This window comes from Cavia porcellus, unplaced genomic scaffold (genome assembly GCF_034190915.1).
Source record: "Cavia porcellus strain 051 isolate PalLab524CR breed Dunkin Hartley unplaced genomic scaffold, mCavPor4.1 scaffold_22, whole genome shotgun sequence".
NCBI classification, from domain to species: Eukaryota; Metazoa; Chordata; class Mammalia; order Rodentia; family Caviidae; genus Cavia; species Cavia porcellus.
The window spans coordinates 24,158,887-24,183,429 of record NW_026947505.1 but is presented as its reverse complement, the minus strand read 5'-3'; the positions used below and the strand labels follow the sequence as shown (position 1 = coordinate 24,183,429).

General features: G+C 41.5%; 1 protein-coding gene across 5 annotated transcripts in view; it reads right to left on the bottom strand.

The window, feature by feature from the left end:
- Tiam2 (TIAM Rac1 associated GEF 2) overlaps positions 1-24,543 on the bottom strand; it is a 193,919-nt gene that overhangs the window by 67,375 nt on the left and 102,001 nt on the right. For all 5 annotated transcript variants that reach the window (XM_023564560.2, XM_063232930.1, XM_013151077.3 and 2 more), the window contains 5 exons: positions 22,144-22,564; positions 16,603-16,775; positions 14,307-14,531; positions 6,295-6,480; positions 5,484-5,630 (listed from right to left, as the gene is read on the bottom strand). In XM_023564560.2, coding sequence (XP_023420328.2) covers positions 5,484-5,630; positions 6,295-6,480; positions 14,307-14,531; positions 16,603-16,775; positions 22,144-22,564 — 1,152 coding nt within the window. The remainder of the gene's footprint in view (positions 1-5,483; positions 5,631-6,294; positions 6,481-14,306; positions 14,532-16,602; positions 16,776-22,143; positions 22,565-24,543) is intronic.

Sequence of the window (24,543 nt, the reverse complement as noted above, 5' to 3'; positions counted from 1 at the left end):
ACGCTGTGTGTTCTCACAGCAGATGCTTTCGGATCAAATGGCTCATAATTACTACTTGGATCACTGACGGGAAGTGAGTAGCAAAATCACAATCTGGCTGTCAAAAATGGGCCCACACCACCACAGTTGTTGATAAAAGGAGAGTATTTGCAAGTGAGATGAGGAGACAACACAAAGGGAATTATCTGCTCTTGGTTTTCTTAATGGTAAGATGTCATACAGGAGAAAGTGTTTACTTCCTTCCTGGGCTAAGGCCCTAACATCAGCTATATGAAGTGAAGAGAGAGAGAGAGAGAGAGAGAGAGAGAGAGAGTGAGTGTGTGTGTGTACATGCATGTACATGAGCTATACCCGTGTGTGGGCTATGCAGAGCTCCAGATCAGCATTCTGTTTAAAAAGATCATGCTATGGTCAAGAGCCATGGTCCCATTCACATTTTCCACTTGAGAAACCAGCAGAAGGTTCTCTGGAGGTTTTGGGGGGTTTTATTTTTTTTTTAACAGTTCATAGTTAGTAACTACTAAGATGACAACACTTCATTCATTCGCTGCCACAGAAAAGCGAGACCCCCTAAACCCGTTTTCCAGGACAGACCCACCCAGCGGCTGCCAGGTCTGCAGGAGCTTCTGAGGCAGCTGCCATCCTAAACTTCCTCTGGGATTTGTTGTCACAATCTCCATAACAAACGCCTCCCGCCAAACTCTGTGTGAGACTCATTATTACTCATCAGGCAGGAGGCTATGAAAAGCTTTCATTTTTGGCTAGCCAAAGTGTCCTTTAAAAAAAAAATCACTCAAATAAGACTGGCTTTAGTCCAGACTTAACAGATTTCAAATTAGGGTGACTCACTGCTGGGTTGTTAGTGATGAACCAATTAAAGTGGAATATTTAAAAATGTGCCCCGCCCTGCCCCTGCTGCAGCCTTTCAGGACTACTGGGATGGACATAACACACTCACTGTATAAAAATAGATGGTTGTGCAGGTCATAAATATTCTTCAAGAGTGATCAGCAGAGAAAACTAGTGAGATTTATTCAGCCAACCATCAGCAGAAGTCCCAAAATATAAAAAATAAGTTCTAGCTGCAATTCAATTTGAACCTAGTTATCTGAGTTCTTTGGTACAGAAACAATATAGGCACCATTAAAATAGTCCCGTAAATGAAATAAACATCTTCAGCATCCCTATATCAGAAGTGATACTCAGATAAAACAAAGAAGAATAACTAGATAGATACAGGTGCTTTTAAAAATGGATGTTGTAATAGTTTCCTCTTTCCCTTATAGCTTTGGTGAAATTTGCCCATTAAATTTTAAAATGTGCTAACTTGAACCCAATTTGAATAAACACAATTTAGTGTCAAAGTTCACTATTAAGTTCTGCTAACAGCAAATGCTCTGATAATGTTATTTCCTAACTTTTAAAGTAAGAATCTCAGACATTTACATAATCTCCTTAAAAAGGATACAACCATAAAACTATGGGCTTTCACTGTAGATGAAACAGTTCTTCTCAACTACTGAGATCAGATGCTTTTTTTCAACTAGTAAGGGACAAAATCTAACATAAACAATTAGTAAAAATAGTAAGTATTTGTCCTTGACAATGTGCTATAGATTTGGAATATATGTTGTCACCTGAAGATATTCACAAACTATCCAGACCTAGGTCCCGCTTATAAGCCTTCCTGGGAAACACGACACATACACTGGAAGGGGGGCAGATAGTAAAAGGTAAGACACAGTAAGAACCAAGCAAATAACTCAAGAACCACCACCACAGTCGAGTCAGGTCCCTGGAGGATGGTGTGACAGACCTGGACAGAAACAAAGGGGCTGGGGCTCTATTTCTTATGAAAAGTCTACTAATCTGATGACATGATTCATAAGAAGAAAGATCTGGGTTTGGCTTCCTAGCCCTCCACCCTACCCCACTGCCATGGCCAAGTCAGCAAATGGGGAGCACAAAATGTATGATTTCAGGGAGACACTGTGGTGGGCAAGCACCTCCATCCCATACCGTACTCTTTGGCTGCCCTGAACCCTGGGGATGGGAGTCAATGAGGAACATGTTTTGGGGCACAAGATTTCCTAATCCATTTGGGGCTTGTCCTACAGGAAGGTGGGCTTGTCCTACACCAAAGGTGGAGTTGCCACTCATGAGCAGTTTCAATAATGGTGGCACACTACCAATGGTGGGTACCAACCTCACCTTGGGAGCATCTGTGGCTGTGCTACATATTTTAGGAGGGCTGGAAATTTCCTCAGTCCTGTCACACTGTCTGACACTCCGCTAGTCCTCATGATTTTCAAATGAAATTTCCAATCCATTACTTTATTAAAGAATATTGCCAGCTTCTATTAAAGCATATTAAGTTTGCCCAAGTCTGTTATGACTGATTTCTCAACTTCAGAGTTCAATTCAGAGCTTAGAAACAAAACAGAAGATAAGATGATGGGGGCGGAGTTTAAAGAAAAACATCCCTAATGTTAAACACAGCTCTATAGGCAAGAAGTGAGTCCGAAAAGGTTCAATAAAGGGGCGTAGGAGCATTCACACCGTCTTCATGCTAGCCCCAAACTTCACTTAGAAACAGTTCTGAGGATTTGTTCTGTCATAAATAATTATGAAGACAAAAAAGAGACACTGTTCAGCTTCTCTGAAGAGACACCAAGAGTGCCGAGAAATACAAAGCCTGCTCACACACACATAGCACAGAATGCTTCATGTATGAGCAGACCCCCAAGAATCATGAGAGAAAAATCACAGTTTGAAACCACTAAACTTCAAATGAAGGTTAAGTACTGCTAAGCGACAGGGAAGGATAAAGGAAACAAGCTATTATGACTTCAGTCATATCCCTAATTTTAAAATGATTTTAGAAGTCTAGATCCCTCTAAAATGAATTGCCATCCAGAGAATCTCTTAATTTATCATTTTGACTGCATTTATTTTCAATAGATTAATGTAAAGATTCTGAATCAGCATCCTCTATTGAGACTGATTGTGTCACCAGTGTAAAACAAGATGGCTGCTGCCTACAGCCAAATTTACCTCACTGGAGTTAGTGGAGATTTGAGGTAACTGAATTCCAGAAAATCCATGGCTGCCACTGGAATCAAATATCTGACAGATACAGGGGGAAAAAGACTAATGAAATGACTGCAGTGTTCATTTCACATCCTATCTTTTTCAGTATTTACAACTTTTTATACTTCATAAAACCTGTATTTCATAATTTATACTAATATTGTAATACAAAATTTTGAAGAAAAGTTGCTTTCCTTCTTCCTTCATGAAGAGTTAACATGGTTTACATTTTTAGGATGCCATTTATTATTCAAGTCATTCTGAATCCTGATGATGCTTTTAACTAAATACTTATTTCTGAAGATGCTGAACAGATCTCAGAGTTGGTGAATTTACCAAAATCAAGCTCATAATTATTTTTTTAATGCGCATAGAATAAATTTTGGAATGTAACTTAATGTTAAAAGTGGTTGTGTCTGGAGAGATTAGGAACCATTTTCCAAGTTTTATCTTATAATTTTTACAGACCATTAACATTTAAGATCTTTAACCATTTAGGAATAACAACTAAGTCAATTTTATTCAGTTATATAAATACCAACACTGTAATTGGCTTTACATTTTTTGAAACAAAAAATGTTCAACCAAATGCTTTTGTTTATGAAGCAATCTCCTGTTGAGAACTTTTACCACATATGCTAAGTAATTAGCTTTCTACAACTAAGAAAAATAAGCAAGTTATCAAGTTATTTATTAAATTATCACTCAATTACCCTAAATGGCTATCTCGATTAAAATCAGAATTGGTTAACAACCTTTAACATCACAGAGTTCAATTCAGAAAGCATTGGCCAATCATTTAGAATTGACTACAATCTATGATGAAAATGTTTCTATTTACAACCAACAGATAATTACTGTTTACAACTCTATTAAAATATATGTACTTTAAAGTGTGATATTCTTTAGGTGCAGGCGTATACAAAAACTGTGGTCATATAAAAGAAGTTGCATGCAGCACTAGACACAGTGGTACACGCTTGTAATCTCAGCATTCAGGAGACTGAGGCAGGTAGGATTGCCATGGGTTTGAGGCCAGTCTGGTTTAAATAATGAGTTCAAGGCCAACCTGAACTGCACAATGAGACCTTATTCAAAAAAACAAAATAAGTTTCATGCATTTTTTCTGTCTTTCAACCAACCCACTTCCCACTACCTCTAAATTTATTGTTTCAGCAGGCCTAAGATGTTGATACTAGCCCAGTGTTATCTAATTCACAAAAGTATGTTCCACAGTTGAAGAGCCATATACAAATCAGATAATAAAGTTCAAGAAACATGAATTTCTCAGATGACACTGAAGGCATATTCAGAATAATAGCACCCCACTGAAAATAAATACAAAAACATTTTGCCTGTTGACTTATATGATTAGATCATCTAACTTTTATCTTTCAATGGCTTGAAAAATTAATAATCCTAATATAAATAAATCAACAAGATAAAATTCAGTAATATAAACTATATTACAGGCACTATGAAATACTTCAGATGTGCATATTCAAAAATGCCTTGAACATAGTTCACTGTACTTGGTGATATGTTAGCAATAAATAATCAAGCTTTCTTCTTGATAAAATGTTTTAAAAGCCATTACCCCTTTGAGGGAAAATATGCAGCAGCAATTGTCCAGCAACTCAGGACTCTGGACTCAGGTAGGTGAACATCCTAGCTCTGTACCTCCGGTGCCAGTGAACAGGGGGGTAAGGTTCAGCTCTCCACGTGTGCCAGGTAAGTGGGCTGACAAACTACCTGCTTCATATTTTAAGGCTTGAAATTCTTTTTTTTTTTGGTGATCCTGGGGATCAAACTCATGACTTCACACTTGCCAGGCAGGTGCTTATGTTACTGAGCTAAATCCCTGGCCCAAAGATCCTGTCATAGATTTTTGTTTTTGTTTTTTTGGAGGGGGGCACCAGGGATTGAACTCATGACCTTGTGCTTGCCAGGCAGGTGCTTATGTTGCTGAGCTAAATCTCCAGCCCCTTATTTTAAGGCTTGAGTAAGCAAAAAAAAATTTAACAGTATCAGTAGAACTCAGTTGCAGTGGCTCTGGGAATTATTAATTTTCTACATTCATTTTGACATAATTGGTATGGAAAAAATAAGTATTGGTACTAAGGTAGTGAAAGGTGTAGATTATTTTCTAATAAATCTTTTGTTGTTGTTGTTCCAAAACACTACAAAAGGTGCGCCTGCTTCTTCAGGCATGTTGGAGCAGACAGAGCAACCTGTATATTTCATGCAGGGGCAAAAGATTACGCTACAGTTGGATGGCCTTGATTCCTGAACAACTTCCATCCCGTATGGACGTCAATGGTTTGCAGCAGGCAGACAAGAAGGGGTCTCAGGAAGGCCACTTAGGCTGCTGTTCCTCCCATGCTGGGACTCACCTGAGTGATGGAAGCTCTTTTCTCCTTCCCTCTCCTTGCCAGGGTGTCCAACCCTTTTAAGGAAGAAAATATGCCCTTCTTGCTCCTCCCTCGTTGGGTCAGTGAAAGTGTTCTTTTTCGAAGAGCAGAGTCATCTCTAGAACATACCTAATTTAAAACACAGTTTTAAAAAAATCTCGAAGTATATTTTGTGGATGACACAGAAAACTGATAGTTGCCCTAACCAAAATAAATTCTGCTTATAATAAATACATTTTGATCAGCATCAAAGACTCCTGTGTGTTTGAGACACCAGAAATATACCCATTATACAGATATCTCTTATCTAGGAGCACAAACATAGTTCAACATTCAGACCTCACCACAGTAGGCAGCAGCACCAATGAAACAACCTATAGACCTTCCAGACTGAGCCAGTTCAAGACATAGAAGTCACCAAACTAGGAGTGACTTCAGAAAAGCCTAAAAGACTCTCTGGAGTATAGATCAAGCACTTTCCATTAGCTTTTCAATCTTCACAGCCCTGATGCTATTCTTCAGAAACACCCCGACCACTGGTATGAGGACAGAAAGGCAAGAAGGCAGATGCAGATCTGAGTATGTGTATTAGCTGCCCACTAACAACTAGATTCTCAGAATCAGCGGTAGAGAGACATACGGACACTTTATAGTCTCCTTCCTTCCATTTTCTCTGGGTGACCCTGTCAGTTACTGGAGTAACAGCAGACAGCGCTGATGGCACCAAGCTACAGCAAGGGAAGCAATATGATCTTCTCTGAAGGGTCCTGTGACAGCCTCCCTTGGGACTTACCAGAGCATGGAATGAAGAAACAGACAAGATGCCCAGTCGGCCGAGGGCCAGCTTGGAGGGGCGGCTGGTGGCAGCAAGCAGGCTCTTGGGGTTCGGTAACTCCCCACCTTGTAAGCTGGCCAGGTAGCAGCGCATTCTGAACAGATCCATGTGAAATTTCTCCAGATTCCGTTCCCACTGCTGGGTCTTATAAAGCAAGAACAGAGGTAAGTTTGCATAAGTCAAGATGAAAATGCAATCCCTTTCGCAAACCTCAAGGAAAACTCAGTTTCAGCTGGGAATGTAGGATTTGAATACGCCTTCTCCACTGTGCCTCATAATAAAATGCACAGGGTCACACAACATTGCACTTCAGAAAGACAGCCCCAAACGAAGGAGGCTGGTCACCCCAACACAGTGACAAACTGAAGTGGCACGATCTTTGAGGAGCTCCAAAGCTCCATGCAGACTTAAAATGAAAATAGAAATGCAGTACCCCCGACCCCATTTCATTTCCCTTTACATTTATAACCTCTGATCCTGAACTGGATTAAGTGAACAGACAGATGCTGGATATCAGAAAGAGTGCTTTTACATCCTCTGCATTCCGGTAATGACTCAAAACAAGATGAAGCAAATGGACTTCAGGGATAAAGATACATAGAGCTCTTAAGCTATTTTAAGGATCTTGGAGAATAACCACCATCTGTACAACTGAATAATACTAAAGCGTCTAATAGTCCTACACACAACAGAAAAACCTACGAGCTTCTTTCAAAACTGCAGTCACAAGTTACTCAAGAAACAAGACAAACTCTGGGGACTATGTTCTGTTCTTCCAAGGATGGCACCACCTGTTACATACAGGCATTAGCTCCATTTAAATCCAAATTAATAGGTCAAGAGAGGCTCTAATGACTTGTTGATACAGTGCTCAGGAACAGAGCAGAAAGCCGGGTTTCATGACAGCAATCTCAGAATGCCACAGGCTGCCACAGAAGCCTCATGATACAGAATTCAGTAAAAGAGCTATGTTGTTTCCTTTGCAATGTTTTGCCCCAAACATACGCTAAGCTTCCAAACTAAACTTCCCAGGCTAATATTTAATTCTCCGTAAATGATCATGTGACGGATTTCTAATGTTAAATGCTATGTTGTTTTCAGTTTCTTCCCTTAAAGAAGTTGCAAACTCAGTATTCCCCAGACCTCTACCAAATTCTCCATATCTGTCTCTTAGGAAGGTCACGGATCAATTTTCTGCATGAAAAAATCTGAGAGTTATGTGACCTAAAATAAGTAGTATTGACTCATCGCTGTTTGTCCGTAAACAGTAAAGTTATAGAGTACACTGAAACAATCGCAACATTCACAATGAATTGAACCTGGGGTAAGACATCTGTATGTCTTTACTGGGGGCATGATTGTCCACTGCCATCAGCCTTGAATGAATAGCACCATGACTTGGTAGCCTGTGACAATGCAAATGGCCAAGTCTTATGCCTGAAGAGTCTGCTCCTTACGTCTGAGGTGAGGACCCAGAAAGCATTTGTGGTGATTATTAATAATCTCTCAGAAGGTGTGATAGGAAAACATTTTTTCAAATGTAAATAAAAGTTTCCTGAAATACTATATATGCTACTATACATACTACTAAAATAGTATGTTATCTGACAGCATATTTTTTAGGGTGTTTCTGGAGTTTTCTCCCTAACATTATCAAAACTAAAATGTCCAAAATAAATTCCTTTAAACCAAGACTGCTTCTTTTTCTAAATTCCTTACATACTATCCATTATCCCTAACCATGTGGTTATTTTTAAAGATAAGTATCAGGACATGATACTAAAAATGTCAACTATGATATAAAGTTTTCATTTCTTTTAATGTCCATGTACAAAACACAAAAATGACATGGATGGAAAAAATTTAAGGAGCTTTTCGTTATCTTTCACTGGAAAAGGAAAATTTTTCAACAAAATCACAGGGAGAAATGCCCATTTTTAAGCACTGACACAAATTCAGTGGAGAAGTTTCCTCTCCTCTCTATTTCTAACTTAGCTGTATTCATGTAATGAGCTCAGAGGGTTTACAGTCTGCTATAGAAAAGTGGGAGGGGGAAGAGATGAAGCCTAGTGATAAAAATAACAAATGAACCAAATTAATAAATGACAAGATGATAGTCACAACCCTGTCACACCCAACACTCCTTAAAAAAATACTTTCTAGCATGTAGTATTTGGCCAGTTGTCCATTACTAGATTTGGCCTACATGATAATTTGCTTTTCCGTTTTGGTAGATTAAGACGAAAATAACTATTTTATACTTTTAACACTAAAACTTATCTTCATAGAAGAAATCAGTGACACAGACTAACTAAAGTTAATTAGTAGTTAGAACAACCAGCTAAAGTGTAGAGAATCAGTTTGGGTTGTTCTGTTTTGTTTTGAAATGAAATTCATTCAGTTTTACAGCCAATGCACATCCAATTAAATCAAGCAGAGAAGTCCAAATTATGAGAACAGGTAAATTAAAGATTCATTTGTAATTTATACAAAACAGTTCATCCCATGGCAAAACATCATCTGATTTATCAAAGTTTTACTGAGAAGCAATAGAGCTTATAAAGAAGAGTGTTAATCTGTGTTAAAATCCCAGTTCTGGCACTCACTAGTTGCGTTACATCAGAAAATTTAAGGTTCCACTCACTCCTCCCCTAGATGGGTACAATATACAAGATACGACTGAAAAATACGGTGAATGTTTAAATTTTTTAAAATGTGTTGCAGTAAAATACACATTGCTATTAACCCCACTCAAAATACTCCCCCGCCTCCTTACTGCACTGATCCCATTTTCTTGCTACTGTCTACAGCAGCTCTGGAAGCCCTCTTTCATGAGTGTCTTTAGTGGTACTGCAGTAGTGACCTCAGTGCTTCAATCACTTTAGAACCTTTCTATTTCATGTTCATTTTACCTTTGAGGAGGAGCCAGAGATTGCACAGTGCCCCATCCAGGAGTGTGATTGATGGACTATGCACCATAAATGTTTTTATGAACCTGCCTTTTGACTAAATGGCACTCAGGAGTAGCAGTCACAGTATCAGATCTTACACAGCCAGCCACTCAGGTAAAAGGACTTCCAGAACTTCGGTGGCCAGAAAGAATTGAATTTGGGGCTGCGGATTTAGCTTAGCAGCATAAGCACCTGCCTTGCAAGCAGGCGGTCGTGAGTTCGATCCCTGGTACCGATAAAAAGATAAAAAAAAAAAAATACAGAAGAAAGAATTGAATTCAAAACAAGGAAGGATTAAAATAATGTCTTTTACTATAACTTTTATTTAAACATTCACCACATATTTCAGTCACAGCTGTACACATCCTTATCTCATGGAGTTATGGAATTAGATACAATGATGGCCCGAGATGAGGTCTCTGATAAGTAAACCAGGGAGAGGGAGGAGACAGAAGGAGGGTTCGGTCAGAAGGACAAGGAAAGGAAAGGCTGGAAGAAAGATACCAAGGACACAAAGTAAAGGCTGGGGTGAGAAAGATTCAGGAAGAATATCATTTCACCCAATAAGGAGGAAAAATCCCAAGCTCACAAGAGGAATGGATGCGGCCACTCACTGACTCCAGGAAAGCACCAAGAGTTCTTTAGGAGCTGCTGGCTGTAGCAGGAAGCAGCTTAGCCCCAAGCAAGTAGCTATAAAACAAAGTGATGCAAGCAGTGATAAAGACAGAAACCAAGAATGACAAGACTATGAACTGGACCCTGATGGTGTAGGTGGGAGGGGGTGAAGGGCAGCCCCCTGGAGGAGGTAAGCCTTCTGGCTTCACCCTGGATGTGGAGGGGAGAGCCAGGTGACAAAGGAGGAAGACAGTGGCACCTGCATGGCCTGCAGCGGTGGTCCTCAATGGTGAAGACAGGCTGAAGGGGAGAAAGAGTGAGCTAGGGTCCTACAGGAAGTCTGGAGTTTCTGGGCAGAGGTCAGGTGAAAAGAAAGTCTTGGGGGCTTCATCTCGCCAGCAGCAAGACAGCTGTTAGAGGATCTGGGATCAGGGCTGCTGTCCAGATGCAAACCTCACCAGCGTCCCACGGAAGATGCACCTGAGGGAGGGCAAAGCTGCAGCTTTGCCAGTAGCACAGGGAACAACAGTGCCACTCACTCCTAACCACCTGCCGAAACATCCAAACCACCAGGGCGCCCTGTGTTGTTCCAGAGCACCCTGCCTTTGCCCAGACTGCACCACTTTGGGAACGCCCTTGTCTGCTCCTCTTCTGGTTAATTCTTCATTTTTCAGGAAGTGATTCGAGCATGCCTCCTCCAGGAAGTCATCCAGGACCCGAGGCAGAAGCCCTATGGACTTCTTCCCAGCACTCTGAGACACCATCTGCTCTGAGTCCATTCTATGCTCTGAAACTACATGCCCAACTACCTCTCATCCTCTTTGACTGACTGCACCCAAACACATGGTTTTCTGAACTCCTAGACTGGGCACGCTGGCCTCGGCCAGAGTGTGCATTTAATAAACACTCACTGAACTAAACCAAGCTCTGTTCTCCCGCCTAAAACACTTCCACCGTCTCCCCACTGCCTGCTGAATAAAGTCCTAGTCTTCATCCTTGCCTCCATAACCTGGCCTCATCTCCCACCCAAGGCCGCATCCCAGAGTCCAGTCGCCAACAGTTTACTCCCCAAGGTGCTCCTCCAACACGCACACCTTTTATTTTCGCCAAAGCTTCATTCACATTACTCACGTCTCCACAGTTTTCAGTTGTTTAAATTCAGTGCACCCTCTTCTTCATTTTCAACCCTGAGTTAAACACTTAAAAGAAGGCCCACAAAACACACAGCAAACTCCCCCCCTCCCCCCGCCGCCAGCTAAGCATTGTTTCTGCGCCACAGGGTCCTGGTAGCCTCACTGTTGCTTTCTCAGCCAAGGCACAGTGGGGACCCCCTTCCCCCAGGCACACAAGGAGACAGGCTGGGGGAAGCCATCTGGGAGGATGCCAGGACCGCCTGAGGGTGGTGAAGCCCTGTCCTTATTTACTTGTTTGAAATAATAAGCGGAAAGGAAACTGAAGTACTAACTGGACTTAATTTACAACCCTCCTGCCGCAGAACTTCAAAGCCTCTCCAGCATGTGGCCGCTGGGCATAGCCTGCTCCGCATTGGCTACGCTCAAGTGAAAGCTGCATCATCCTGCCCCCAGGAACGCCCGGGAGGCCTGAGGACCAGACCATCTGATGGTTTATTTTAAGCAAAGCATGTGACCCCATTACTGTATGAAACTCGGCTGTTAATATTGTGATAATGTCTTTTTATTAGGAAAAAGCATTAACAGTGGTATTTCTCCACCCACATACTCCAGAAAAAAAAAAAAAAAAACCTTATTCCAGGGATCTGATCTTGCGTGATATCATCTAGACTGTGCATTCTGCTAGCTTGGGATACACTGTGACTAGGTCTGAGGTCCTCAGCATTTCCAAGGACAGCACTATGAAAACAAAGTCTACAAGGGAGCTGAGATTTTTAGATGCTAAATGGACAGAGCTCTCCTCTTTCACAGAAAGTTTTAAAGGTAGCTTAAGAGAACACTATACACATATAGGATGTTTGGTCTCAACCAGTGGACACTTTGCCTTTGGGTGCCACATCACAAGTTTAGGTCAAAGAAGATCTCATAAAAGCATCCAAACATGTGTTCATAACCCCTGGAATATTTCTTAGCCGATGCGTCTGCAAGTAAAGAGTAAACAGCTCTCTTTGGAAACCTTCTGGCAAATGATCTGGCCTAGTGGGCCCAGCAGATGTCATTCCCGTCACCCACTGCAAAGCCCTGTTGGGAAACAGGATTAAATTATAACCTAAAACACTGCCAATGTGATGAGGAGGATTTCTGAAGATGAATCCAAATGGTTCCTCTCCAGCAAGACACAAGTGTGCTATAGGAGGATTCTGTGTGTGCGAAGCAGGGGGTGGGAGTGGGTTAGGGACAGGCACGGGACAGGGGAGAACTGATAAGAGAACGCAGTAGCAATGAGGGTGGCACACTAACATAAGGTGACGATCCTGTCAAAGAGTGGGTAATGGGCGACCAAGGATGACGATCCTACTCTTTAGAACACCTCCCCTCCAGGTCCTCAGTGGCCTTAGATTTGCACAGGATTTATGCTAAAGCAACCTCCCCTCCCAATCGGAGAAGAGCTCCAATTGTGACATCACCCAGTCAGCATTTACAAACCATGGGTGAAGGAATGAAACCACACTGGGTGAAAATCTAAATGCTTTAAAAGCCATTCGCTTGAACTTTTTGTGGTCACAAAAAGGATGGACACATACACAAACACACAAGCGCAGAAGCTGAGGGCCTCTCAAAGTAGCCAAATTTCCCTTCTGTCTCCTGAAACCCAACCACCTGCCTTAAGTGTAAGGCCCTAAGAACTCCAGCTTTGGTTTCCTTCTGGGGGACTACATATGACTCCAAAGCCAAACTAAGAAGAGTCAAGAAAGGTTAAAGCCATGCTTTTCCGCATCACGATCCCAACAACAGGGCTCTGTTTTCAATGTTTTAGTACATGTTTACAGTGTGTAATGATTACCATCCTCATGGGGAGCTTGTACATGCACATAACACATGACCCCGTCCTCTTCCCCTCCCCCTCAATCTCTCCATTTATTTCTTCTTGCAAGATCTCCCTTTTTCCATACTCTTTTATTTTGCTCTTTATTTATATTTTTGGGTTCCTCATATAAAAGAAATTGAACAACTTTTAAGCTTGCATATCTCATTTCTTGCACTTAATATTATGAATCCATTTTCCTACCAATGATACAAGTTTACCCTTCTTTTTTTCTTTTTTCTTTTTTCTTTTTCTTTTTTATTGGTACCAGGGATCAAACTCACAACTGCCTGATTGCAAGGCAGGTACTTACGCTGCTGAGCTAAATCCCCAGCCAGTTTACCCTTCTTTATGGCAAAGTAGGACTCCATTGTGTATAAATACCATATTTTCATTCATCTGCCAATTCCAAGATTAGCTATTATGAATTAGTATTACAACTGTGCTACTATAAACATAGGTATGTACATATGCTATGAGGGTTTTGATATGAATGCACTAAATACTCTGATACTGGACTCTGTAAGTGACATGTCTAGTAGACAGGCTGTGATGACTAGAACTTGGAACTCCAGGACCACAGGTAAGATGTCATATAAAGAGAACCCCAGGATAACCAATTCTCCTTGAAGCCCTCTGACCGGTCACTACCCTCAGTGGAGGAGCTGATGTCACACACTGCACTGCACAGAGACAGCAGGGTGGGAGGCCCAGCCAGGCGGCCTCAGGACCTAACCTCCTCCCAGACGTCTGCAGGTAGAGCAGGGAGAACACAAAATGTGCTCAGGTGCAGCATCTGTTTTCTAGTCAGATCCCAAAACACCCTCCAACTTCTGCCTGCTTTTTTGATGGATCAGATTTCTTCTCACTTTCGTGTTAAAAGTACTTTGCAGCTTGGAGTCTGCTGACAGGTACTATTGAAATAAACAACACATCCCATCTGAGGAGCAGGCCCACTTGGAAGCACAGGAACTATTCTTAACATTCTGTAGAATGAAAGGAAACCATGCACTCTGGCATACACTTTCCATATAAACGGTTTGCTTAATTTACAAAATTATTGAAAATATTATAAAACTTTATATTCAGGCTATGTATAGAACGTATATAGGGAACATAATTTTGTGTTTAGACTTAAGTCCATCCTAAAGAGTTTTCATTGTGTATATGCAAATATTCCAAAATCCGGAAAAAGTTAAGAAAAAATTTAAACATCGCTGATTCCAAGAATCTCAGGTAAGTGATATTAAACCTATCTCTATCCATCCACCAAAGGTTGTAAAGTATATCCTATTCCTTGCATCACAAAAGAACAGTCATGAAGAACACAAACTCAGGAGCCTCAGAAACTACTTGTCCCAGGAGCATGAACACCCCAGCTAAGATGCATTTGTGAACTAACAGTACCTGGTTCTCGATGGCTTTCCTGTTCTTGGGGTCGCTCACCACGGACAGCTGCAGCTCGGCCATCTTCTTCATCTTGCTGTCCATGTCGATCTTCTGAAGCAGACTTCTCGTCTGACTCTTCAGCAGCTTCACAGTGTCCTCTTTCCCATGCTTCTTCGCAAAAAGGGATGCACACGCAGAGTGTATGGCAGTGACCCAATTCTCCAGGTCTGTCTGGCTAGTGGCCTAACACAGAGGAAGGGCAAACATTTGGAAATGATTGTAACGCAACAGTGCCCTCCAAAATGGCAGGCTGAGCTCTGATGTGTAAAACCTAGGAAGCATCTGCACTTCATAAAGAGAGTTTAACCTCAAAAACACATCCAGCTACTCAACTCAGGTCCGGGGGGCCTGAGAGGACACAGAGAGCTGCAGTGAAACAATCATGGAGCCTTAAATAAGACAGGAAGAGTGAGCAGCCACAACAGTAGCAGCTGCAAACCAGGGACACATGGGAAAAAGCTGCTTAACTGTTAGAATTTTAACAGAAGGAAAGATACTGGGGCCAAAATATTGAAATATGTAATCTGAACATATAACTACATCTGTATGACCTCAATTATGAAAAATATCAATAAAAAATTATACAGAAATAATATACAGTAACAACATTAAAGTCACTGTCTTCAAATATTAGGAAAATGGAATGTTTTCCTTTTTCTGCTCTTTGGTACCTGCGGACAATACCATGATTATAAATGAAAAATATTTTATTTAAAAAACAATAAGGAAAGTTTGAATAAGGATAATGACAAGTGGGTAGGATTTTTGAGCAGGCTGAAAAGCACTTCTAATTTATCTTATCCACAGGCCTACTATACAAACCGTGGAGTTTATACTCTGTGGGCTTTAAGATTATAAAATAGGAACAATTGGTAAAACTTCTTAAAACTAAAGATATTTTGCCTGGATCACAAAGTAAAATATTCATTTCATATTTAGCTCTAAGGAACGAACATAAAGATTTAATCTAAGACATCACCGGCCCTACAATCCGGGTTAACATCAATTCCTTACCTTGCTACACAGGAGTACAGAAATTTTCAAACAATTTTTCTTGTAAGTGAAGGAAAATCAAACCTCAGGCCCTGACCCTTGTCAGTTAAGTTAGCTTGGGGATAGCAGGAAGGCTGCAGGTTACTACTGCTATGCCCAGAAAGACCTGTTGCAGTAAACACGACAGACATTTCTAGCTAGAGCTAGCCTAGAGAACATTTGCTCTGCAGGAGCTCTGAAGGCACATAGGGTCCCCTCCAGGGACCTCGGAGGCTTCCCACAATCTTTCCAGCCAAATGCAATCTACACAGCTGGCATTGTATCTACATGAAGTACTAGGTTTAGATGGAGAGGGATTTGAGAAGTACTTTATACTTCCTGGCTATCACTCCTATCTCATTTAAATTACATAAGAATAGTTTAAAATATTAGCCACGTGTGGCCACACGCACTTATAATTCCAGCTATTTCAGAGGCTAATACAGTAGAATCTTGAGTCCACATGTTCAAGGCCAGTATAGGCAATGCAGTCCGATCTCATCTCAAAAAAATTTCTTTAGCACAAACATATGTACATGATATTACTTAACCTTTACAGTAATCCTTTAAATCATTATTATTAATCTAAAATTTAGAGTCTGAACCTCAGTGATGCTTGCTAAGTGCTCCCAAACAACATACATACTCAACAACAGCACCAGGATGCAAATCTAATGCTGACCTATCACCTAGGGCTCAGCACCACCATGTTCTATAACACTGCAATTGCTCGTAAGCTGCTAACAGTAGATAACCTGAATTTTAACATCCTAAGGTCACTTCCACAGGGACAGAGATCTCAGAATATCGGGTCACGAGAGTATTCCAGGAAAGCCTGCTTCTTCTGCTGGACTCTTGGTCACAGACTAAGCTCCTTCTCTACACATTTTCTTAAAAAAGCATCAACTCTGGGGACCCTGGATATGTTACTCTCCATATTGTGAATTAATCCAGAGCAGGGTCCTTATGAATCTTATTTGGGCTTTTGTGAGTATCTGCAGGGCACAGCCCTGGGAACTTGAGACGTGTCCATTGTACCAATGACGAGACTGGCCGTGGCCCCACGGCATAGCAGCAGCAGAAGTTCATACCTCCTGATCAAATCCTAATCCAAAAGCTAACACAGTATTCACTCTTTATCATTTCTAAACTTTGTCATTTCCATTCCTTCTCATTTACTCCATGCCTCTCCTTGGACCCTCCACGTACGGCACAGCAGTACCTGGAAAAGGTAGACATCTCCAAAGGAGTTGCTGAGGCAGAACACGTTTTCCTTCTTGGGATGTTCTGGGACAGACTGCACAATGCTGTCCTCAGCAAAGAGGGCACATCGTGGGGCACTGCTCTGGTCCATGGAATTCTTCCCATAGGTCTCATAAAACAGCAGGGTACAGCCTGGAAAAGACAAAAGCAAGATAATAAATGTCCCCACTGCCCAACTGGGGTAAGGAAAGGCAAAGGCATGGAGAAGGAAGCGACGTAGCCAAAAAAACAAAACAAAATCCCAAAACTTGAATGAGATGAATATGTAGTACAAACACAATTATCAAAGAAAAGCTGGCTCCTGAAGAAGGCTTCACTGTGCTAGTGTGAACTCAAGTGAGGTGTAAACGTAACATCAGTGGTAACAATGCCAAGCATCATTGCTTCATTCCTCCAGATACTCCACACATGCTGGCTCCTTTAATTCCTTTTCCACAAGGCCAGCAGGGTTTTTTAAATTGCTCTCCAGACAAGAGACCTGGAAGAAAGCTCTCACCCACACAGCAGTGTGGACAGCAATGGAGCAACGGTCTGACCTGTATCCGGGTTCTTAAGCACAAGGCTGCACTACCTAGGAGACCTGCACAGGGGAGGCGGAAGAAATCCCCTGCTCATCAGTCTCACCTGCGATTTGTGGCAGCAGTAACTAGAAACTGAGTATACTGACAGAACTTTGCCATTTATGAGAAAATACTCAGTTGATTTATCCTCCAAATGCCATGTAACTTAGTGTATCTTTTACCTCATGGTAATAGGAAATGTTATAATAGTCTTATTAATTTAGGCTAAGGAAGAAAAATTTAAATATGCCTTTGAATATTACTCTAAAATGTTGCTACTTTTTTAGGTACTTATTTTTCCTTAATAAGCTAATAAAGTATTACAGATGGAAGTTATTGAGGGCCTGTTTTACTCATTAGATAGGAATGTCATTCATATTAGACATGATTTTGGAACAAACTGATGCTTCCAATGAGCATGCAAGTATGTTTCCTTCCAACCTGTATCTGAGAAACATTTCCGAGCACCTCTCACATGTCAAGCTCCTGCAAATATGTATAGTGATGATGTGGTAACTAACTATCTGTGCTCTGAAAACCCCTTTCACCCAACAGTAGGCACTGACAGTGAACGCAGCGACAATGTATCCCACTGCACCATGTCCTCGTTCATATATGTTTTAAAATCTATGTGACTCTTGTTAGTTTAATTGCTTCCTCTAACACTAAGTCTTAATAGGAACAAATAACAGAGCACAGAAGCCAGGACAAGAAGATGCTCCAAGCTTGGACTTCAAAGACAGCACTTTCTCCTCCCATGGCAGTCATACTGAGCAACTGCTCCTCCTAGCAGGTAAAATTCAACCATGGGCTGGGGTGCAGCCCAGTGGCAGAGCCTCTGGTCAGCATCCTGGGGGACCATGAACTTCATCCCTAGCATAGGAAACTAAATCAGAAACGTCATCTAAACTGGTAGGCTGAGTACATTCACATATTAAGATAAGGGAAAAGAACAAAAAATTAAGGCCTGAAGCTCCTCCTTGCAGGCCTGAGGCACTCTCTTTTTCCACCACGATGCCTTTGCAAACAATAAGCCCAATCTTCACATCAGGAAAGGCTGTTCCTGTCTGAGGAACATGCCATGTTTCACGATCTGTGACCCAAGGACCAGGGTAAAGTGACAGAGCCATGCCAGCTATACTACATCCAAAAATTTTTTCCAGTGGGTTAAACTTTACTTCCCAGGTCCCCTAATACTGTATTCTAAAGGCCATGATTTGAATCATTACATCTAGAGGAAACAAACGTAAACACTGGAGGGGTGCCAAGATTTTACCACACACCCCATCCCCAGACCACAGCTCAGTGTGGACAGTTCATTTCAGAGCCCGACCTCAATGGCAGCACCATATACACAACTTTGTGCCTGCTGAATTTAAAGAACAAGAAATCAATCTTAACCCTGCTACATCAATTTTAACATGAAAGAACTCTATATCTGCAAGCGGGTGCTGGAGTTACAACACAGCGGACCTGTGTTAATGATGTCTCTTTTTATCTGCCCCAGTGCTGCAGCCAATAGCCATGACTTGTGCCCACCAGGCAGGGGGATTGGCCTGAAGGGATGACAGTGGATGGTTTCCTTAGCACAGAAGCAGAAAAAAATTTAAAGACTGTAACAGTAGTGAAAGTACAGCAGAAGGGACAGGAATAGAAATACCAGAAGTGGGAGAGAACAATCAGTCTCGGCCATCCCTTAAATACATCTTGCCCCTAACATTTCTGGTCCCATACTTTCCCTAAATTCTCTGCTTCTGGGAAACCTCAGGACAAAAATATTGACTTACTAAAATCATCTGATGAACTTCTCTTCTGATGTTGCACAAAGTATGCTGTGCATTTTGAGGGATATCTTTAATAACCTGTGAACTCTTCATTCTAGGAAGTCCCTATGAACTATATGAAAATCCACAGATTAGAAAGACAGTTAAAAAGCAGAACTACCCTTGTTAAAAAATTTATTACAGTCTCCCAACCCTGAAAAACATTTGCGCCCTTAGCATCCCTATACATGCAATGAAAGCAGCTCACCAGACAGCTGGCTGGCAACTGCTGTCTACAGAAAACTCTTTCCAATTTACCTACATAGATATTTGAAGTACAATTTTAAAATTCTGCCTTAATGAACTTACATGCTTTTAATTAGGATGAAAACAAAGAGTTAACTCCAAACATTGCAACTTGGACTCTAAGTCAAGAAAGTGGAATTTTAACACACTGAATTCCCAGAGGAAAAAGGTGTAGAAAGCCATGTGGGAAAGGTCAGGCTGGGAAAAACATTTTTATCATGTGCTTAGCCTTGGCTGAAAGGAAATGAGGAATGTGTGTTTGATAACAATTACAAAGCACCCTTTATCCATGCATCTTGAAGTGTTTTACAAGCAAGCTTTAAGAGAGCAGGGCACAGGCAGAAAGATCTTAAAGTAGTCAAAGAAAACTCAGCCCATCCCCGCCCCTGAAGTCAGCAGCCAGAAGTCCTGGTCTACCTTCCAGGGTGAACTGTGGGCGCCTGGCAATGAACCCTTCCATGACACCTGCCTACAGCTGACTCGGTTCCCCATCCCAACCCACAACAAGGAGGCTCTGAAAATCCAGCTGTGCAACAGTGTTGTCAGAAGCAAGCAAAGCAAGAAGGTATGGCACTGTCTTCCTGCGTGCCTGTGGTTTTAGACGTGGTGGTTGTTTTCAGTGACACACAGTTGGCCTCACCTCCAATAGTCTCATCCTAACCTTTGGAGAATCAGAACAAAGTCAAGTTCCCTTTACAACACTGAGGCTCACACTCACCCCAGTTCTTATTTTCACTGGGATAAAGATTCCTAGATCCTGATGCCCTCTTCCATATGATATGGCTCAAAATCCTTTCACTGTCGGGGAAGGCTCTGCTCTTGCAGGTAAGATATGGTCATACATACCTTCACACCACCACCTTCCATTGCTGTGGAGAGGAACCCAGGATTTTCAAAGCAGGCAGGGAAAGAACTTTCAAAAGCATTAATTTTAAGAAACAAATTTTAATTTCAAAAAAAAAGAGGCACATGACACATTATGGATTAAGTGCTTCCATTCTAAGAGCTTCACCAGTGATTCATAAACAATTCCGGGTGTTCAGCTCCCCATCACCACCAACAGGTTCACTCTCTCTCCAGATAGGGACACTTCAGGTAAAGCTTTCTCAAGAGCCATTTTCCTGTTAATGAACAAGTCCTGTCCAATACATACCAGGCCTGCTAGGAGGGAAATGGCCAGCTCTGACTGAGGCAAAGGAAGGAGAATGCGCCTCCTTTGCAAAAGACATGATGCCTCTGTCAGAGGCGAGGATCACACTGATTTTTACTTTGGCCTTATTACTAAAGAAATTCATTATGAGTCTGCAATCAAATTCCCAAATCTTTCTCACTTATATCACAATCGAATCTCCCTAGCCTATCATGTATAGCTCTTTAACTTTTAAGCCTGAAGACATAACTTCTTAGCCCATCAAACTATTGTATTACTAGATTCAACACATTATTCCCACTTTGCCAAATCTCTGCTGTCCTTCATATAAAACTGCCTCGCCCATATACAAAAACTGAGTAAGTTCTTTGCCGTTCTCAGCCATAATGTACCACAGGATCCAAATCTAGAGTCCAAAAAGACTGCAGTGGGGACAGATTACTGGCTCCTTTATAGCTCACACACCCTTTCCCACTCCACACAAGGAACAGTGTTACTCCAAAGGTATGTCTTACCAGAGGGGTTTATGGGTAATCAGACATGGTGCCTGTGCTGCAAGGCTGTGGGAAGGTTCCATATTTATAACTAGGGGGCAAAGGAGGAACGCTTGTGTGGGGGGGCAATCCAGAGGGCTGCAGGCATTTCACATGTGCTATCTACAGAGATGCTATTCCATTTCAGCCTTCTTCCATGCCGGGAAAGGGTGCCACCTGATAACAAGGTCTGACTTTTAACACATCACATTCAGATCCTGTGACAGAGACACAGGAGCGCTGTGCAAAATGCCAGCCTGTTAGGCTTAGATGCTGCTCCTCCTGTTTGCATCTGTATAAATTAGCACTGTGTAGATTAAGGGGCTCCAGTTCCTCCCAAGACATTTAGATTTCTTCAAATCTACAAAACCATCATAAACAAAGCAAATATACTTTTAAATGGCAATGCTTGAAGAAACATGTATCATCTTAACAAATTCCTGTTTTTATTTCCTTCATGAAGGGGTGAGGGAGAGAGAGAGAGAGAGAGAGAGAGACAGAGAGAGAGAGAAGGAGGAAAAAAGAAAGAGGGAGAGAGAAAAGGGATGGGAAAAGGGTGGGAAGAAGACAGACAGAAAGCAGAGCTGCACTTGGAGCTAGTAGCAGATCCCAGGGATAGAACACATGCTTAGCATATGCAAGACCCTGAGTTCCATATCCAGTGTAAAAGAAAAACAAAAACAAAAACAAAAACAAAAACACCTGCCCCTGCTGGTAATAACTAGACTTTCATAGTTCATAGAAGTGAAACGCTATAATCCAAGAATCCAGATGACATTCAAGCTATGAAAAATACTGCTTGCAAGTTCTGGAAATGTGCAGGGTGTGAAATTTGAGGTTGCATTCTTAATAACTAAACAATGCTTTGTAGTTTTAGTTTTATCTCCTCCACATACACACACACACATATAGGAATAGTATCAGAGTGGTGCAGTAATACATAAAAAATAATAAGCAATGGCCTTTAAATTAAATCATTACTGTTAGACTGGACACTAGGTATGCAGATAAGTAAGCCAGAGTATACAGGTTTGGCAAAGGATTTACAGTAAATCACATTGTGAGACTCTGTATTGAATCCCTCTCATTAACCCTGAGGGATGCAGACCTCAATGACACTTTCTCATGAGGAGTTCAGGAAAGGTAACAAATGCCAGTGGCCCTCGGGAGTTACAACAACATGCTTACCCTTAAGTGTTACCCAGTACTGTTTCCACTTCCTTCGAGCCACCAGCTCCAGCTTCCTTTCTTTCTGCAAGGTGACAAGGGGTTTGAAGAAAAGCCACCCGGCTTTCCGCACCACTCCCTGCTCCTTCTCAAAGAGCAGATCCAGTTGCTCAAGTGAGCTGAGCGACTCACTGCTGGATTCCACAGTTTCTGTAGATGTTTCTATGTGCTCGGCGTTGGTCCTGCTCATTTCCAACTCCCGCATGAAATTCTCGTAAATGTTCTGTTGAAGAGGATCGCTGCCAATTGCATGAGTGGATTCGCTTCTCTGAGACAGGATCTGAGCCGAGCCCGCTGGCCACAGTAGGGTGGGCACCTGAGACAGCGCCTGCATATCTGCATTCAGTCCATCAGAGCAGCTGTCAAAGCTGGACCTTGGCTCCTGCGTGCAACACAATTGATCACCGTCAGAGGTGAGGGTATCCAAAGTATCCCCCCTCAACAAAGCCTCAGTGTCCCACCAGTGGTCACTAATAATGGCGGTGTAAAGGAATGTTCCTGTAATAAAAACACATCTGTAATTATCATGCCTTGAAACCAGAAAGAATTTTAGAAATGGTATTGCCCAACCCAATTTATATCAGTGAAGTCAATGCTTAAATAAAATACCACTGGTTCTCCTAAATCAAACATATGTTTAGCATTAAGAAATTAGTACATTTAAAACACACTAGGGAAGATTTTTAGAATGCATTTTTTTCTTCTTTGCAAACCGCGAATCAATGTCTTCCCAGAAAGAATGTATGCTTGAGATCTATTTTCCTTCTAGACTATTTGAAACCTGAGTTAGAAAACCACTAGTTGCATGGCAGGGTAGAGCGAATAGCTAGGACCTGTTCTGCAAAACCCCACAAACTTCTCTCTTCTTCTATGATAAACACATACTATGCTCAACTTCTGGCTGACAACCCACATCCAGACTTCTTAACTCAAGAAATCTCTAGTATCTTATTTTCCTAGTTCATATGGTAAAGACCATGCGCTGAGGATTCCTTGTCAGCAGAGGGTACTGGTTAGTAACTGTAGCTTTTTCCCTTCATATTTTAAAATTTAATTTGGGACTTTCTTTCATTAAAAGAATATAGTCACTTGTTCACATACTTTTAATTGAGCATATATTTTATTATAGGTACTGGGAATACCAAGGACATGATTCCTAACTTTAACATTTTTGTCTGAACACAAAAATCAAACAAGTAGGCCAGGCATAGTGGTGTGCACTTATAATCCCAGCACTTGGGAAGCAGAGGCAAGATGTCATGAGTTCAAGGACAGCCTGGGGTGCATAGTGAATTCAAAGCTAGCCTGAACTATATAGCAAGACCCTGCCTCAAACCCCATACCCCAAAAATCAAACAAGCAGTTAAAAATTCACAGTTATACTATAACAGTTGCCTCTCTATTTGGACTAGTTATACTAAACCTAGAGTTGAACATGTAGAGAGCTGAACACAAAGAATGGTCAAATGTGCTGACATTCCAAATTTATAGATTAGAGCAGTAGATCACTTATGGTATGCATGCAGCAGTGGGCTGTTTATATTATTAAGAGTGCTGAAAGGCTCACCATCACTGGCTTAGATTAAGACAGCTGCTAAGAAAGGCTAAACACATTCAAAGTCTATTCAGCTGTTAGTATGCCTCCCGTAATATTTCTTACGCACCAAGAGCAAAGTGAGGGCAAAGTTGGTCCAGGACTATGGATTAAAGACCTATTTTACAATATTCCAGTGTGGGTAAATTTGCCTTTAAGAAACACATCAGGGGCTCGGGGTTTAGTTCAGTGGCATAAGTGGCTGCCTGGAAAATGTGAGGTTGTGAGTTTGATCCCCAGTACCAACAATAACAACAACAAAATCCAGAAATCAAAGAGCATTGACTTGCAATCTTTCATAGGCAAAATCATCATGCATTTGAAGAGTACTTCCAAATGTCTAGAAGCCCCAAACATCACCATTAACAATGAAAATATTTTCTGTGTGTTCACACTATGTCTTATAGTAATATTTATTTATATCCTGATGCATCTGCAGAACAAGTAAGCCAGCTGCTGTGAATCACTCAGGAACTTTCAAAATATTTTAAGATTTTCCTTTAAATTGTCACTTTATTATTCTTCAAAAACTCCTAGGAGACACAGAATACTTCTTAGTTAGCTGGTATCAACATTTCTCCAGCTACGACTATGCCTGTCTAACTCACTGCCCCAGAATACCAGGATTACCTCTGCCAGCCTACAAGTGTCATACGGAGTGTTTCAAAATAAGCAAAATGCTGCCAGAAAAAAAGCACACACAGGCAAGGTTACATATGACCTATTGTCATGGTTTATGTCTGTGGCCCCCAAGCCTCATGAGTTTG